We start from the raw sequence: 18,570 nt of genomic DNA on the forward strand, positions 1-18,570 counted from the left end.
ATGAGGGGGACATGAATTCTTCGGATAAATTCTCGGAATGGCTTTGTGCTCGCGCTTACTCTGGAAAAAACAAGGTGGGGTCGCTGAAATAAATTTTGAGGGCTCTTTTCCAACGGACGTTTTTCTCTAGTTGGACAAAGGTTTCCAATACAAAGCAGCCACCATGAGCTACCATCCTATTTCATAGAATGCGCCAGGAGTTAGACAAGGCGAGCTGGCTCGGCAGTGGGAACAATACCCTCCAATTTTTCTATGGTGATACGAGGCTCGTACCACCCTCGCCTCCAGGCATTTCACTGCAAGCGCAGGGTGCCTTCAAGGACAGACAGATGGGCGAGAAGGCAGGGATAAGTGTTAGCACTGTAGGGTAAAGATGTCCATCATCCTCGCCTCGCAACCATAGAACCTCACTGCACTTGCACCCCCGCCCTTCCTCGAAAAAAGATGCACGTGGTCCAGAAGATGATGACGTCGACTAAATAAAGAAAGAAAAAGAGGTGGGACGGCTGCGTGAAAAATCATTGGCAGGAGGGAGTCGTGTCGCACTGCTGTTGGAACCAAGCTCCTCCCCTTTGACTGTCCCACACTGATTTTGCGTCGATGGTCGATGTTCTGGAGAGCTATCGTAGACAACGGCCCGGCATGAAATTTAGTCGCTTCAACGCCGCCTCGTGTTTGCAGTGGTTTGCTTGATCCGACAGGTAAGACAAATCTGATTCTCGTTCTTTTTTTGTTTGTTGCTTTCTTTGTCCGGCAATGCTCGCCTTTCAGCCACAATATACCGACGATAGCGCGAGGGGCTACAATGCTTGGTTCGTTTCAGCGTCACTTCGTGGCCACGTGTTTCTCGTTCTGAAGACGATACGGGCAGCAACCTCTGAAGTGAAAGCCTGCATACGTCGCAGCATACGCCTGTAGGATCCTTACAGAAGACGCTCGCCTTTCGACATGTTTGTAAGCTACAAGCTGGTCGTACCGGCGGTGATGCTGTATTTGGTGACATTAATTTGCCATGCCTCCTGTGGATCACGTGAGTCTAGAATCTTGACACCTATTGAGGATTTATTTTATTCGATCTCTGTCGTGCACGGACCAAATATCTACGAATAGGCCTGAATGCGTTCTTTATGCAACGAGGTTATATAAGAAATTTATATGATCAGCTTAGTAGGTGGCGTTCACTTGTTCAGGCTACTGGTGCTCATTGTACAAAGCGTTCTGGCGCATCTGGGGCGAGCCTCTTAAGCAAGCGATAAACGTGGGATGCGGGCGCAATATTTCGAAAATTTTGAGTTTTTTTTTCTAATGTTGCTCGTGTTCGAAACATTTGTGTTATTTAGCGGATGTAACGCATGCGAAACGAATATATATATATATATATATATATATATATATATATATATATATATATATATATATATATATATATATATATATAATAGAAGTTGATTTATTAATTAAGACGAATTATACAACTAGGCGGAATGCAAAAAAAAAAAAGAATAATCCGAGTATCTACAAGCGACGGCAAACAACGTTACCTTGTTTCTGTTCAGCTGCATGGCATTTTCATATTTTTAGATCTTGGTGCATGATAGTTGCGACACTCTATATACAAATATGTACTGTATATATTGTGGTAGAGATACACACGTGGTAAGGCTCTCTCTTTTTTTTCTTACTTCTTATGCTGCAGTTGGTCGTAGGGACCCCACTCTGGCACACGTTCGGGTTCGGAGAACGCTGTACGGAACTCCGGAAGAGAAGTTTTTCCAGCTCATGGCCTACTACAGGCTGAAAGTAGCCGTGAAGATGCAAAAGATTGAGTGTTACAAGAGGTCCTTCTGCCAGGTGGCGCGTGCCTTGGGTATGGGCTCCTCCAAAACAACCTTCGTCGGCAGATTCATGAGGTGAATATACGTTATGTTCGTCTCTCTGTACTTACCCCTTCGCGACCGCCGCGTCTCAGTACTACAGGAATGGCGCGACAAACAAGTGCGCGTTGCTGAACACAAGCAGCGGAAGCCCGCTTTTGGCAAAACGTGTCCGCAGTTGTTGGCGTGGAAACCTCTCTTCGCTGTATAAGAGGCGACGCGACATTGATGGCAGGCAAAGGCCGCTTGCCCGTGTAGTCAATGTGACGCTTTTCGTAAGCGTGGACGCGAGGAAAGTGAATTAATGCAACGGCCGGTCTGGAACACGCGCCCGAACGCGTAATCCAGTCCGGCCGTGAAATTATGTAGTACGTGCACGCTTTTGCTGCGCCGACGTTGGGAGGCACGTTGTAACTTTACAGGAAAGACCAGTTAAAAAGAGAAGGAATTCAGCAATGTTGTAATTCTTGGCAGAGGCAGGGTCAAAGAAGAGCGCGAAATTCTGGAAGCTTACTACATAGGTTTGCATGGTGATGATTGCATTAGCGCAACATCAGTGCGCTTGCTCGAAAAGGAATTTTCTTTTTTAGATCGGTCGCGATAGATTCGGTGCATCTCTCCCCTTTGCCATTGCCTTGTATTTGTGGCTGGTTGTGCTGCGCATGCTCGGTTAGCCTTGCAGGGAATATGCTGTTTTCAACAAAGCACAGTTAGTCCATTCGTTGCGGTGTGAATTCCCTCCTCTTGCCCTTCGTCTCTTTGACTGGTCTTCCCTGTAAACGATGCACCAACTGGCTCTGATTTCGAAGCTCCTACATTATAGCTCATTACGTTATTTGTTTATGCGGCGGGGCTATGCTAAGGCTAGTGGTAAAAAGTAGTAAAAAAAGGCGCGTAAGAAAGAGAAGCGTAGATTTCCAATTTGATTTAGCGAACTTGTCGCAGGCGCCACATAACATATATATATATATATATATATATATATATATATATATATATATATATATATATATATATATATATATATATATATATATATATATATATATATATATATATATATATAAAACACTGTTCTTTCTTGTTTTTCTTTTCTGGTTGTGTTAAGATGTGCGTGGGATAAGTTCACTTGTTCGATGTGGGCGAGATCAGCAGCATGAAAATTTACAGAATATATGCCCGTTGCAGATAACACAAATCCGCTTCTGCAGTTCGTTTATCGTAGAAGCGTTTCCGTTTGCGTAGGAAACCACAATGCTTCAAATACGATAATTAATATGTGAATTTAATTTCTGTTACGAAAACGTGACAATTACTGGTGATATCCAAATATATATATATATATATATATATACCCTCCGCGGTAGCTCAGTTTATATGGTGTTCTGTTGCTGAGTGCGATGTCGCGTGTTCCATTCTCGGCAGCGTTATGATGGGTGCGGAATGCAGAAAAGCTCGTGTACCGTGCTTTGGCTGCACATTAATTGACCCAGTCAGGTACGTGGTCGACGCTAACTCGGACTCCTTTAATTAACTTACTCATTAATTTACCGCGTAGTTTCGGAGCGGTAAAACCCCCACAATCTGATCTAGACTAACCAAACAACCGACTCTGCTCGCATTATCGAACACTACGGGCGAGATTCGATGGTTTTTTTTACGAGTTGCTTTCTGCAAGCATCGATTTAGTGCGGTGGGCAGACTCACGCCTTGCGTATGTATAGGAGTGGCATGGCGCCTGCAAGCTTCGATTGCTGTATCTATATTCTCAACTCTCAGAGAGGTTGTGAAGTATGGCGGGCAACAACGCCTCATTCGTTCGCTATCAACATGAGTGCTAATTATTGTCGATCAAAGCAAACAGCACAGAAAGCGTCGCTTACATCGGTTCCCGCAGAGTGTGGAATCCAGATGATTTTTCTTCCATGTTTTTTTATGGTAGCTGACTAACGTTGTTTCTTTCTATATTTGCGCCTTCTACAAAGTTCTTTATTAAACGCCGTGGTGGCTCAGTGGCACTTGCATTTTGCTGCTGCAGCACGAGGACGCGGGTTGGGCTCCCGACCACAGTGGCCGCATTCCGGCGTGGGCGGAACGCTTATCGGTATCTATAGGTTCATAAGCTAGCTCACCTGAATTCGTTCGGAGCCTTCCATTACGGCGTATCTCTTCCCGTGTGTTGCTTTAGGACGTTAGTACACACAAATCAATAAATTAGTTGCTTCTTGCTCAGAGAGCAACTAAAAGCGCTGCATTATATATTCTTTCTTTTTTTTCACCTTTCCAACATCGCAGGGGCGTAGCGGAGTTGCCTGACTCCCTCTTAGGAGCACTTGGCAAAGGGTGGATTGGCCAAGACTGCGCTCAGGCGTACAGGTCGTGCGACCGAGCCAAGGACTACGTCCGGCGCATTGTGGAAGCCGTGATAAACACTAAACCGAGCACGGAGTGACACCCGGCAAGGAGCAGCTCGTTGGAGACCTTTTATTTACACGGTGGACGAGGTTTACACCTCAAGAAGGAGTATTCTTCGGCGCCATCATTGCGGGTTTCGGCAGAAGTTGCGGACCTTCGAACGGACACCGGTGTTGAGAGAGCGTGCTCGCTGTTCTTATTAGGCAACGTCGAAGCATGTTAATAAATCACAATTTTGTATAGCACCTCGCATTTTGTGTGTATACTTGGGGGCGAACACGGAGAAAAAATGTGAGTGTGGAATTAAACAGAGCCGAGGAAATATTGTCGTGTCTGTTCCCTTTTTCTTGTCCTAGTTTGCCCTCGCATATTTTTTGTTGACCCAACAACCCACCTTTCGAAGCTATCTACGCGTGTATGAACGTGGGCAGGTGGGTGTTATGACCCAGCCCACACAGCGCGCTAGTTGGCTATTGCAATAGGCTGGTACTCTGGACTGCTGGCTTCGTAATAACTTATCAGTCATCGTATTCTTTTACAATGGTCTCATCTTACGAATAGTTTCTCTACCCTGCTGCACTGAAGGCAACTGTGGTTCTAAGCGCTCGTTTCGTTTGCACTTCTTAAAGCATGGCAAACCGGTTTAACCTTTGCTTTGTAGCTGATGATAAAAAGGCTTGCTAGCAACAGCACGAGCGCCCTCTTCACCGTAATCGGCTACAAACGCTCACAATGCGGCTGTCATCTGCACACTTCTTGAGGTATTTTTGAAGCCAAGAGCAGGAAAGCAGCGAACACTACTGGGATCATGGCGCCGGCAGCGCGCTTGCGTACGTACTTCTCACGTGGTGATATATATCAAGGCCACTTGCTTTTCAGTGATTGCAGACTTTTTATCCAATGCTAACACGTCATAGCTGTGCAGTGAAAACGGGTTATTGAGGAAGTGTGAACCTTTGATTAAATAAATAATAATAAACGGGCAGGCAGGTTTTTTGTACCGTCGCAGCATTCGTTCGATAAACTAAGCTGGCCACGTCAATATCCGAAGGTCTCTTTCTTCCCAGCTTCGTTCCTCACAACAAAAATGAACAAACTAGTGTCCCCCTCACCTTAGCAAGCGCGCCAGAATACCGTCAACAGAGCCCCATATCAGCCGGCGAAGACCGCAAAATGGCTGACCTTTGCACTCCACTCAATGTTGTCTTGAACCTATAGCGGTGAAATCTACAGACGTCATGCATGGTGGCAGAAGAGCTTGTGCACGTGCACTATGAGCGTTGAGACGGCAGCGATAAGTTATTCGTGGCTCACCGTGACAAAAAGATGCAAGTGCGCGGAACGCACGTGCTGTGAGATGAAGTAACCTTCGACCCTGCCAAGTTTATACGCATATGCGTGCAGCGCTGTGGCGTCAAAGTAATAAAGCGGACGGTGCAACTGGTGTTCCATCACGCGCATGTTGTGGTGTACGATGTTCGCAATGTTGCATGCAGTAATACGCTGTCGCTTTATGAACGTATTGATGAAGCAGGAAAATGTGGCTGTTATAACCGTGCGACTGTTGTACATAATCGGATTAACGCACCTATACCGTAAACGGCTTCTTCGTGAGCTTGGTTTTCTTGTTCAAACTACCGAACAATAGGCAGACAGCAAATTTCCATAGATGGAAGCGAGTTGCACAGTCACAACAATGAGGCTCTCTCTTTTAATGTGTGCGTGTTATGCGCACGACGGCGCTATATATGTGCAGATACTATGCAATGTTGTGTGCGACGGCCTGCGCAGCGGCGCGGTCAACATTATATGACGAGGTATAAAATGTATGAAATGAGTATGAGTTAGATGTACAGCTAGATTGTGCAAAGGCGATTAGGCCTTAGCCACCCTGCAACGTCGCAGCGGTGTCATGGAGCAGGGACCACGTAGAGATGCTCCTCGGGAGGCAAAGGGCTGTTCTCCTTGTAGTCGTCCTCCGGGTACCTGTTGGGCCGGATACCGTTCCTGACAGCCTGCGTATAATTTGCGTGTATACCCAGTCATCAGGAAATTGCAGCGAACAGGGCTGAATAGTTCAAGATAATGTTTTGAGGATATGTGTAATTTCTCTTCAAAAAGCGGGCGGTCTAACACCAGAGTGAAAAGAAAAGAACTAAACAAAAATGCTGAAGTGCGTGGCAGAGAGCACGTAGACAACAGGAGAAAGCTGTTAGGTAGGTTAAAGATGTAAGACTGTAATTGGTCGGCCACCCTGAATTGTCTAAAGTAAAAAATAAAATAAAGAAAGTAATAAAAAAAATATGGAGTGCAACGAGAGTTCAAAGTGTGAACAAATGTTAAAGTGTAAGTGTTTGTCACCCTGTCCCAAATTCGGTTGCACAGGCTAGCAGACTTCGATCAAAATTAGCTTCGCCCGTAACAGGGAGCAGTAACGCGATAGTTGGCGAAATATAATGCGCAGTGAGCTTTACACTGTTTCGCGCTGCGTTTGTTGGAGTGAAAATCCGCAAGGGGGCGCGATGTGAGCAATCCCCTTTCGGGAAGTGAGTTCATGGAAGTTGTTGTCCATGGAAGTTGCGCCTCTCGGTAGTAAAAGACTGGGCTTTTCTTGCTCCTCTTACATAAATGGCAGTTGCGTTGGCGCAATCGCACGCCCCAAGATAAATATTCTCCACTGCTGTTGCATCAGAGTAGTGGGTGAACTGCCAATCCTGAACTGCCACTCTGTTGGTCGTAAGTGTGAATACTCAAGGAACAATGGGAATTTTTCTGTCTCGGTAATCTTCTCGTAAAATATTTTGGGATTCCGGCGATGGACACCAGCTGATATCAGAACGACCAGGAGAGTGAGGCAGTTAAAACTATCGATGTAAAAATTACGCAGATCCAACACGGAATTTCGGAACCTATACGAAGAGAAGCTTTCGTGAAGTGGTTAGTTATATGCTATGATACTGTTCATCTTCTGCGGTGCGTTTTGCAGCATAGCTATTGCATGCCTTCCCCGGAAATACGCAGACAAGCCCCCCCCCCCCCCCTCTCACACAAACAAAAACGCACGAACTACTCGACTGTGGAGTGCACCAAGGGTTGCCAACCACTCCTAATTCAGCTGGACAGTCCCGACTTATGAGTAAATGTCCCAGGTCCCAACTTGAACCAGTCGGGATGGCCACATATCTTGACTTTAGGTTTTTTTTTCTACAGAATAACGATCAATGAACCAAATTTTCTTTTTATAACGCCTGCCTGCTCGGTTGAACTTTTCTCTTTGTCGTCTGTTGCATTTTTATAAACATAAAAGCGTTTTACAGAAGAGTTGTATATAGCTGGGGTACCATAGAATTTTCGTGTCCGCACACAAAAATTGTCATCACAAGTGGTTCATACCCCCGTAAGCAAGCAAAAAATGGAATGGCTTATAGCCCCGTAAGGCAGAGGCTACAAGCACTCGCAAAGTGAAGCGAACGGGGCTTACATTCTTCCTAATCACGCATACAACATACCGAACAGCATGTCAAAAACTGTCATCATCAATGGCTCATATCCCCGTAAGCAACGGCTCATACCCCTGTAAGCTTCATGGCTACTCACTTTACGTGGGGTCGTTGTCGGTCATTTCAGTGTGGCTGTGCCGGGACCGAAAAGGGAGTGGTCTACGCGTTTCGTCTTGCAGAGATATCGCTTGCGATGCCCCACCGATCCGGCCCAAGCGATCGCCCAGCAGCGTGGGTGCATCGATTTGACATGATAAAAAAATGTGTTTGCAGTTGTGAGCATGCGGATCAGTGTATGTCATAGCGACCACAGAGCCATTTGGACTGTCGTTACTGACAATGAGTGATGCAATAAAGCCTTTACCACAAGTTTCCTTACCACGGCTTTACAGCTCTACTAGCAATCCACTTTCGCAGGGCGGAATGACCTTGGATGGATGGAAGCAAAACTTTAATAAGGTCCTGAGGTACCTTATTATGACCTTGAAATTATTATTTTGTTTTCGTCCTGTTTCTGTTGTATTGTAGGCCCTAACCGCTCGCAATATTTATATCCGCATGGGACGCTGTGCAAGCCAGGCTACTGCACCTTTATTGTAGATCGCGACATGGTGCACTCTAAAACTAAATTACACCCTTTGGGTTGTATCTTGCCACACAACAATAAACGTCATCTGTCTTGTCCGCATTTCCTTTCCTTAACGCTGCGAGCCCCGTACTTACCAGTAACGAATGGAATGCGCGTTATCAGCATGACATAACATTTCTGACAGGAAAGTAGCGGGCGAGGCGTTTTCAAGAAAGGAAACCCAAGCAAGGCAGATGACGATTATTGTTGTGTGGCAGATATGCACCCCAAAGGGTGTAACTTTGTCTTAGAGTGTAGGTTTAGAAAATTGTGCAACTTTGTACGGTCTGGCGGCTCGTTCCTGGCACTAGCTGGCAGTGTCAGTCGACGAATTTTCTCCGTCGCCGTGATGTTCCGTATAGATGGTTCGGTGCGCTACAGGCAGATGCTGTGTTATTCAAACGATGTGCTTCAAACGATGTGTTATTCAAACGCCAAAATTGCTTTGACCGGGTTTTATGGTCCCGAATAAGTTACTCCCCAGAAATATGAAACATTTTCCGCCTATAAAGGCCATGTGTATTGACGACAACGAGAGAAACGCTAAAGCTATAGTACATATAGCCACATGGAGAGTCTAGCATTTAGGGCACACGTATATGCGCACGCAAGAAGGTATAGCTCCACCTGTATGTTCCTACGGACGTTGTCGACGACGGCGGCGGTTCCCTGGCGCACACCCGTGGCGACGCCCTGGATGCCTCCGCGGATGCCGGTGCCCACAGTGGCAGTGGCGTTCTGCAGGTTCTCGCCGACGCCCACCACGACGCCCAGCAGGCTGGTGTTGCTCAACACTCGGTTGCACACCCGCTGACAGCGCCTGAAGTTGGACAGAATCTCGCTCTCGCTCGCAGCGCCTGCGATCAACGAGAGGGAGACATCGGGATTTTTTTCAACGCTGAAAAGAAACTTCGCCAGGTGTATCGACGCCGAAACCAATTAGCTTTGAGCTGTGGGAATTATACGGGGGCTAAAAACCGAGTCTGTGTGCATTTTGCGATCATTTGTCGCGACATTAAGCGCGTGCTAGTGATATGACCTATTGCTATGCAGCATGTAATCAAATAAAAACGCCAGGGAGTCCTTGGAAAGTCCCGTGACCGCCGATACCAGAAACCTGGCTTTGTAGACACCTAGAAACGACATTTACTTCTCGAGGCCTCAGGAACTGCATCGCGGCTATATAAGCATAGTGAAAGCATAACATGAGATGGACACACCTGCCCTTTAGTCAACATATGTTGGAATCAAAACATGGGCGTTTGCGAGGGTTTCTAGCATTGTGGATCACAGTGTGCGAAGTCTGGCTCTGCCAGTTTGTGATGTACGGTAAACGATATAACATTTTCGAACTGCACGGATCACGAGCGCGATATCGATGCTGTGAACTATACAGTGATAGCATAAAAAATTAACCCCACATTTCTTACAATTTTAACGAATGCACGCAAAGAAAAACGGCTGACTATTACATGCATACAGAACAGACGTACACATTTCTTAAATTCCACTTTCCCCACATTCCTCACATTTCGGACAAAACGAAAAGAATGAAAACGTGAACAAAACGAAGCCTGCTTCTGCTACCTTAAAAGCTATGAGGATGCTCGCAAGACAAGCTACTATAGCCAACATCATTAAATTATCCGCAAATGCTCTCGCTCGCGTGAAGACAGGGTTAAGTGAGCCGAGAGCTAACCGAAACAAGGTGCCTATAGAGTGAGTTTGTACGAACGGCTGTGGTGAAGAAATACGAGAGAAACGACGACGACGGTGCTCCAAGCCGCCATGACGACTCCTCTGCGAACCTGCGGACAGGCAAGCGGCGTCTGAGAGATCAATGCTTGGCGGCTGCCGGCTTTATTGCTGCTGGTGGTGACGACGCGCTGGACATGACGTGGGCAAAACTGTCGTCGACTCCCGGAAGAGTCACTGCCGAAGTCACTGACCCCGTCCGAGATGCAGCTAGGCGTATAGTATATTCCGCAAATGGAATATGCAGCACGCCTCGAAAATCGTCCGCGTCGTTGAGCACACAAGACGGGCGCGCGCACCCGCGCCGCAGCTGTTCCAACAAGGAGCGGACACTCGGGCGAAAGCGTGTCGGGTGGGCGGGGGCAATAACTTTCTAATCCCTGCCGGCTTGTCTTTCAGCTGTGGCCCGGCTTTAGGGCGCCGTTGTGCTTCCGCCGGTAAATCCCAGGGCAAAACCAGAGCGTAAATGCACACGGGAAACCCATAATGAAAATGCACTGGCTGTCCTATAGAGTGTATAGAGTGTTAAGTGTTAGGTATAGAATGTTATACCTAACAACAACAAACAGGATGGCATATCACAATTACCTAGCAAAATCACTATCAACAATGTGATTTCACTATCAACAATGCCAACTCTAATCTCCATTGCGGTGTATCTACATTATAACCCCATGAGGCAGGGAGTTTCTAAACATTGCTTTTCGCAACGTTTAGGCAAAAGTATTTCCACGGTGACTGCAAGGAAATGAAGTGTCGCCGCATCCTCAGTCGCGCAACGATGGTATACGTTATTTAGGACGGTTCGTGGTTCGTCTAATTAGTGGCTTGAACATCAAGAGCGATGAAATATATCAGGTGTTATTTTTATTTTCTACAGTTAAGAAAAAAAAAAGCCCCCCCCCCCCCCCCCCCCCCCGCACCCCATGGTATGTAGCACTGGAGCTGGATTACCAGAAGAGGCGGGCATTACTTGCACATGGAATAAAAATGCATAACCGACAGTTAATAAAAAGTCACTAATAAATGGTTAGCTAATTATTTTAGGGCACAAAATTTCTTCAGTTAATTAACGCATTGAAGCCACTGAGTCCCCGCTACATCAACTTGGAATTAACTTTGAATTTAGCACCAGCTTTCACATAACACCGTCAATATTTACGTAAAAATTCGCTATTGTCCCACTTAAAAAAATATATATATTGTTGATGCACTTAAGCTTAAATATAATTGGAGCAATATATTTCATCCTACATTTCGGGACACATATATCAGAATCTCAAAACTGGTGTCATCCGCAGAATTCGTTCCAAGTGCGTTGTAAACTCACAGGCTTCAATTCGTAAATTTCAATAGGTGCCGTAAAGCAATTCATCCAAAATTTATAATTAGATAAAATTGACTAAGTAATCGATTATGTATTTTGATTTCTCGTGCCTAGGCAGTCTACCTCTTAGAGCAATACAGCTAGCAAGACTACAGTTGTGCTGCATATGCCGCAGCTGGTATTAAAATATTTTGTTAATTCCAGAAAAAAAAAAAAGCACCCTATAGAGTAAGTCCGTGACAAGCGAGACCAAACGTCCAACGACACAGAACGTCTAAACGTGCCTTTGAATGCTCAATGAGACACTTGTATCCGTACTGGATGTTTGGTTTTGCTGAATATTGGAGCTCGCTGGGCATTCCGGAGCGGAATCTGCACATATTATGCAGGGGCACTTTAACGTCGAGCTATTCTAAACTTTTCTATTCCAATTCTGCAATCAATTCTCCACGATTGGTCAAACATAGTTCAAGCCCCCATGCCCTCCACCGCGCTTGTCTGCCACGCGATGTCACGAAAAGCGCGAGAATGCCCCATTTGATACGATATGTGCACACTGAAGATGCATGATTACACCGGACGAAAGCAAAAAATAATAATTTCTGGTTAGACGCCTCTTTTTCGCCATTAGCGAAAAAGACGTCGTTTGACCAACCGCTATTGGTCAAATGTTTTCGGGCTGCGCCCGCTTCGCCTGTCGGTCGCGCGACGTCACAAAACTGCGAAAACTCATCGCGTCATTGTGACGTGTACGTGTTAACGACGCATTAATATCTCGAACAAGACTAAAACAGCCGGAGACTGCCCCGTTCCGAAAAGAAATAGAAGATAGCTGCCCACTGATCGCTGTGGCACTGGCTACTCAAAGCTGTCGGAGAGCATGGACCCATTTGGGTACAAAAAAAAAAAAAAAAAATGTTGCGTGGGAGTATAACGTTATCGAAACCTTTCGGCAGGCATATGACATGGCTCTGCCACCTCTTCTTTGCTGAGGATCTGTTTTAACGGTGTTTTAACCTTTCGTCACACGCCACCGCGATTTTCGACCAGCCAACGCAAGCTAAGTAAGGGGAAGTGGACCAATCGCCGAAGCCGGCACCACCCTCCTCATCCGGTTATCTACTTTCACTGTGCTGGCTCGGCGCCAAGGACGCTCTCTCCACTTGAGCGTGCTCCTCGCTTCTTATCAGCCTATTAGATAAGAAAACTGCTCAATTTAGGCAATGGTATTCGCTTTGAAAGCAGAAGGCGACATCCTACAGACGAGAAGCGCGCTTGCTTGGGCTTTTGAAGCAACGCTGCGGCTTACCATCCGATGCTTGCGTCCGTGGTTACGTAAGCTTGACGCCATGAGATTGGAGTAAAAACATATTGGAAGTTTTGCGTTATAGGACCCCTGCTCTGTATATGCATTATTTGCATGCATGTAAGCCTAAAATGCTCAAACATGCGTGATTTCGAGGGACGTGCCCGGCAGCATATCAAGTCGAACGTCCGCCGGTCTACTTATTCACTTCAGTCGCGAATTGAAAGGGGCTGTCGATAAATGCACCAAAGTTACATATTAGACAATGAAAACACAAATAAATGAGGGCGACCTGCGGTGCTAAAACCACGACGCGAATATGAGCGACGCCTTAGTGGAGGGCTCAGGATTATTTATGACCCCCCTAGGCTTATTTAACGCGCGCCTAAATCTAAGTTCACGAGCGTTTTGGCATTTCACTTCCATAGAAATGCCACCGCCGCGGCCGGGGAACCGTGAACCCGCGGCTACGAGCTCACCAGCGGAACGCCATAGCGACTGGCATAACACCGCGGGTCACCACATTGAATGGGAGTCCAGCTGGTGGTGCGGTTGTTATTTCGAAATTTTCTAGCGAACCTTCATAACTGGACAGTTATTAAATACCCGCTTATTGTATTGTCGGACACGTTGCGCTCTTTCCACATGAAGAATCGCATCACTAGCTTGAAGCACATGTACAATTATTGGCTGCAAGCATCACGAAAAAGGAAACGATTGCAGTATCACCCATAATGCGAAGCACGTAAACCCATGAGCAAAAGTATAGGGACCAGGGATTGGGCGATAAAACTAATTTGCTCCTCTGTCTGAGAATGCAACTTGAAATTAAAGAGTGCAGTACACACTTGGCATTACGAATTTTCTAGCGCACTCGGCAGTTTCCGTTTATGCATGTTAATTACGAGGAAATTCCGTTTTTCTAGGCGACCCTGTGGTACTAATACTTTTGCTCACAGCTGTACGTGATAGCTGGCGCTCTATGCGCATTAGGTTTTGCACTCGTACTGGTAGTGCAAAACTACTGTCACTGACACTGTTTTTGCCATTACTGACAGAAAATGTTACTGAACGCGGCAGGTAGAACGCCCCGTAAACCATAGTATAGCTCCTTCAGTAAAGCGGTCGTGAGTCGCATTGCTGTAGCCAGATATCTTTGTCAAGGGAAGGTGGGGGTTAGGAGGAGGAAGGGGCTAGGGAGGCCGGATACTAGCGAAGAAATTTCGGGGAGAGGCCGGGAGCGGGCACGTGCCCGGTCCTTCTCCGCAGCCGGGACGAATCAGTCGAGGGACCTTACCCCATCACGAGAACAGTAGTCTGCGAACGTTGAGCCCTAGACCATCGTTAGTTCTCCTTTAGTTCACAACAAGCCCGAGAGCGATAATCAGGGCTTATAAAGAACGTTTGAATATCACATGTAATGGGCAAGTTAGTAAAGGCCTCGCTCATTCCAAGTTTGACATTCGCAATATAGATGATCGTCCCCGACTGAACGTATTATTTATTACGGTGGCTTTAAGCGTTCCAAAACTACACAGTGACGCTGTATGAAGTGCGCGAGACCTGACCACCCAGGGTTTCTTAAATGATCACAATTAACAACACTGCATCAATTCAGGCTGTTAAAGTGTCTCTCAAACCCCTACTTTCGTTTGGCGGGAGACGGTTACTCATTACAGAAAATAAAGACAGAATTTTCTTTCGTCTGAATTTCGCGCGGGAACGTCAGTGTGACACCGCGCATTTCAATGTATACCTGGGATGTTTTGACGAAGGAGAAGGTTGAGAAACTTGCTATACGTTGAGTAGTTGACTCCTTTGGAACCCGCGATTGTCCTTCTTTATTGACAAACGATACACTGAAACAGAGCGCACTCTGTCAAAACTCGTGACGTCATGGCGAGCTGGTGCGGAAAACTCACGGCGACGTCGCCACCTCCTCTTTCTTTTTTTCCGTCCTTTCTAGCTGGCAGGTAGCGGGTTCGAGTACCGACCGCGGCGGCACTCGAACCGCCACGGTCGTTGGAAATGGAAATGTTCACGCGTACATTGATTTGAGTAGCCAAAAATCATACATCGTGGTTTTGGCAAGTAAAACCCCAGAATTTAATTCCATTACTTTAATTTCACTGAAGCCCTGCCTCAGAGTTACGCGCTACTGCTTTTAAGCATCGACACATGTGTGAGTGAGTGAAGAAACTTTATTGCAGGTCCGGCGAAGACGCAAACTCGTCACGCACCCGGCTAGTCCCACGTCGGGACCGGCAGGTCTAGCCCACCGGCCCGGTCGCGTATTTAGAATTGCTCGTAGGTACAACGGGGCGTGCCACTTTTGACGGAGCTCGACGTTTCTGCGCAGGCGCGAGTAAGAGCGGGCACGAGAGAGAAGATCTGGGGGCTTTTGCTCCTTGAATATATGACAGCCTAGGCACTATGGAGGAGGTTTCTTAGAGCGCGTTGTATTCGTTTGTCCCCTAGACATGCCGGCATTGCGGAGTTCGGTCGAGTTGGTTTATACGCTCCGCCGCTGGCTGCCCGCGCGGTGAGGCAGTGGGCGCGGACGCCGCCGCTTGGTGATCGCTGTGTCTGAAGGGACAATGTTCTGACTGGTGTTTTATAAGTCGCGGGTCGCTTTTTTCGTCGTGACGATAGATCGGATTTTTTACAAGCACTGCTCCAGGAGGGCACATGTAACCGGCAAACGGAGGCCTCAGGAGAGCACCTGAGGTTATATTAAAGCAGGCGGCGCAGGATCTCCGGGGCACCCAAGCGGTAGCGGGGGGATCAAAGCTGGAAGCTGGGTGGCCCGTGGGTTGGGGCCGCAGAGGCCGAAGCGTGCCTGGGGGTGTTCGCATAAAACATTGGCTGTCCGCGACAGCGGACAGCCGATCTTATACTCCCCTGGCATGCGCAGGCCTCTGCGAGCCCCAACCCACGGACCAGTCCGGCTTCTAGCTTTGATATCCCCGTTGCCGCTTTGGTGTCCTGGAGGCGCCGCCAATAATGCGAAATAATGACACGTTGTTTTCATTAGTAAAAACATGATCGATTAAATATGATTGCGTCGAGCGCCAACTTGCGATGCTATGTTCAGCACAACCGCGCCCCGCGACTTCTGCCGGCACGCCTAGGGACAAGCGCATACACCGCGCGCCAAGAAACTCCTCCGTAGTACCTAGGCAGAGTCGTATTTTCAAGGAGCAAAACTCCCCACATTTCCTCTCTCGCACCCGCTCTCATTCGCGCATGCGCGCAAACGTCCGTCGTCTCCGCAAGTTCCACGCCCCGTTGTACCTACGAGCAGTTGGAAATACGCGGCCCGGTCGCTGGCACGCCGGACAGCCAGGATTTGCTTGTCCAGAGCGGGGCTACGCAGAAGCGAGTCCCACTCCTCCTTGATGAACTTGGGGTATGCCGACCCGCACACCCAGAGCATGTGCGCTAGAGTGGAGGTCTGCCCGCAGGACGGGCAGGCGTCGTCGCGATACACGTCGAGGTAAGCCTCGTGGAGCACGGACAGACACGGACATGTGCTGGTCTGTAGAAGTCTAAGCGAAACGGCTTGCGCCCATTTCACCTTGGGGTGATGTGGTGGGGAGACCCTTCTAGACATGTCGAAGAATTTAATAACCTCGTTGTGAGTAGCGGGAGCGACCCTGTGGGATTAGGGAGGACGAGAGTGGGCGCTCCTTGCAGCGGATGCAGCGGCATGGCTATGTGAGCAGCGTGCTAGGCTTTTTGCACTCGTGCAAAACTGAACGGATGTCAGTGGTTTGCCGAAGGAGCACTTTTCTTTTTGGCTTCTACCACAATAACTACGACGGGAACCCCGCTTCCTGAAACAAAGCGTGCGAAACAACGTTATGTGTGGAATAATACGAACCGAACAGCTGCTACTCCGCGCTTCGAGGAGTGCGTGGCTTGAATAGAAGGGAGAGAGAGAGGGGATAGAAAAGGAAGGCAGGAATCAGGAATGTTAACCAGTTAAGAGCCCTGTTGGCTACCCTGCGCTGGTGGAAGGGGGGAGTGGAATACGAAGAATGGAGAGAGAGAGTGTGTGTGTGCGCGCGTGAGTGTTTAATATATATATATATATATATATATATATATATATATATATATATATATATATATATATATATATATATATATATATATATATATATATATAACTACGGAACTTTTCCTTGTATTATATATATATATATATATATATATATATATATATATATATATATATATATATATATATATATATATATATATATAATACAAGGAAAAGTTCCGTAGGTCCGGTGCATAGGTAGTTGAAGAAACGGAGCACACTTACGAAAATTGCATCTTTAATGGTTTAACGTTTCGGCCGTGGCACGGCCTTCGTCAGAATAAACACAGATACAAGTACGCACCCGCTTTTATGGGCATATGCACGTGGGCATAATTAGGAGTGCATGCACGTGTACACTTGCAAATAACAGGGAAAAAAACAGAAAAAGTGCAGCAGAATGTATAACTCAAGCACGATAAATAATATGTATGACAAATCATTATGATATCACGATGGTTATACATGGAGTTACAGAATGACATCAAGTGCGACATGGCAAAACTAGCAACAAATTGATTTGGCATGATTTGTCAATGCTGTACAAGAACAAACACATCAAGATATGACAGAAAGGCACGACATTTTCCCTACGCTTTCGTTGATACCAGATGAAACAGTGTTAAATTCATGAATGAGAAAGGATTCCCTTACTTCTCGATCATGGTGTGATTTGAAACCTGGTAGTGCCATCGATGTTCGGGGAAGTTTCTCTTTCACTCACAGGCCAAACGTCACACCTAGCGTACGTAAGACCGTTCTTGAAAGCTGAGATTGAAATAGAAATTTTATTGTTCACGGTGGTACAAAATAATGAACCGCCTGCGTAAGCACACGAGCTTGTGTGCGTAGCTGGACAGCAAAAAGCGTCGTACAGGTGCAGCACCGGTGCACAAAGACATCGTTATACTTAAGATGCGGCACTAAGAAAGAACGATAAAAACATCCGACAAATATAATGGGGCGAGAATATAGGTAAATAACATATTATATAATGGAACATAATGTATATTTAGTGCTGAAAGAAAGGTGCAAACTTGCGCTATATGTCTCCTGTGACCCATTATTTCTAAGTTAGTGTCGAGTACACAGTTAAAGCTTTTGAAGTTAAATGGTATATATATATATATATATATATATATATATATATATATATATATATATATATATATATATAGTAAGACATGATTTTTTTCCCGCAATTAGTGCATATTTTAAAGAATAAACAAATTTCATCTTGACGCAAGATTCGTTGTTTTATACTCGGATATTTAAAGGCATAAATTTTTTTAATAATATGGGGTTTTACGTGTCAAAACCACAATATGACTATGAGGCACGCCGTAGTGGGGGACTCCGGAAATTTGGACCACATGGGGTTCTTTAACGTGCACCTAAATCTAAGTACACGGGTGTTTTCGCATTTTGCCCCCATCGAAATGCGGCCGCCGTGGCCGGGATTTGATCCCGCGACCTCGATTTAAAGACATCGGAAAAACATTGTTTACATAAGACATTCTAATGTGAACAGCGAGTTAGGTTGCAGGGAGTTGCGGCGTAGTTTCAGCGCAACTAAGTACGCAACTAAGCACCAGTGAAGGCAACATAGTATTGCGTTTGTCCACGTAAGGCTTGCAAGCCCTGTCAGAAGACAACTGCG

General features: G+C 46.4%; 2 protein-coding genes across 2 annotated transcripts; one reads left to right on the forward strand and one right to left on the reverse strand.

Annotated features, from left to right (window-relative positions):
* The first annotated feature begins 1,620 nt into the window (after positions 1-1,620).
* On the forward strand, positions 1,621-4,534 carry LOC126536718 (uncharacterized). Its single transcript, XM_072287607.1, has 3 exons — positions 1,621-1,627; positions 1,697-1,910; positions 4,170-4,534. The coding sequence occupies exons 1-3, from the start codon at positions 1,621-1,623 to the stop codon at positions 4,324-4,326; spliced, it is 378 nt and encodes a 125-aa protein (XP_072143708.1). The 3' UTR covers positions 4,327-4,534.
* Positions 4,326-10,429, reverse strand: LOC126536720 (uncharacterized). Its single transcript, XM_050183737.3, has 3 exons — positions 10,153-10,429; positions 9,045-9,274; positions 4,326-6,304 (listed from the first exon to the last, which is right to left on the reverse strand). The coding sequence occupies exons 1-3, from the start codon at positions 10,205-10,207 to the stop codon at positions 6,200-6,202; spliced, it is 390 nt and encodes a 129-aa protein (XP_050039694.2). The 5' UTR covers positions 10,208-10,429; the 3' UTR covers positions 4,326-6,199.
* Between the last annotated feature and the right edge of the window lie 8,141 nt (positions 10,430-18,570).

The sequence above is a fragment of the Dermacentor andersoni genome, chromosome 4 (assembly GCF_023375885.2).
Source record: "Dermacentor andersoni chromosome 4, qqDerAnde1_hic_scaffold, whole genome shotgun sequence".
In the NCBI taxonomy this organism is placed as follows: domain Eukaryota; kingdom Metazoa; phylum Arthropoda; class Arachnida; order Ixodida; family Ixodidae; genus Dermacentor; species Dermacentor andersoni.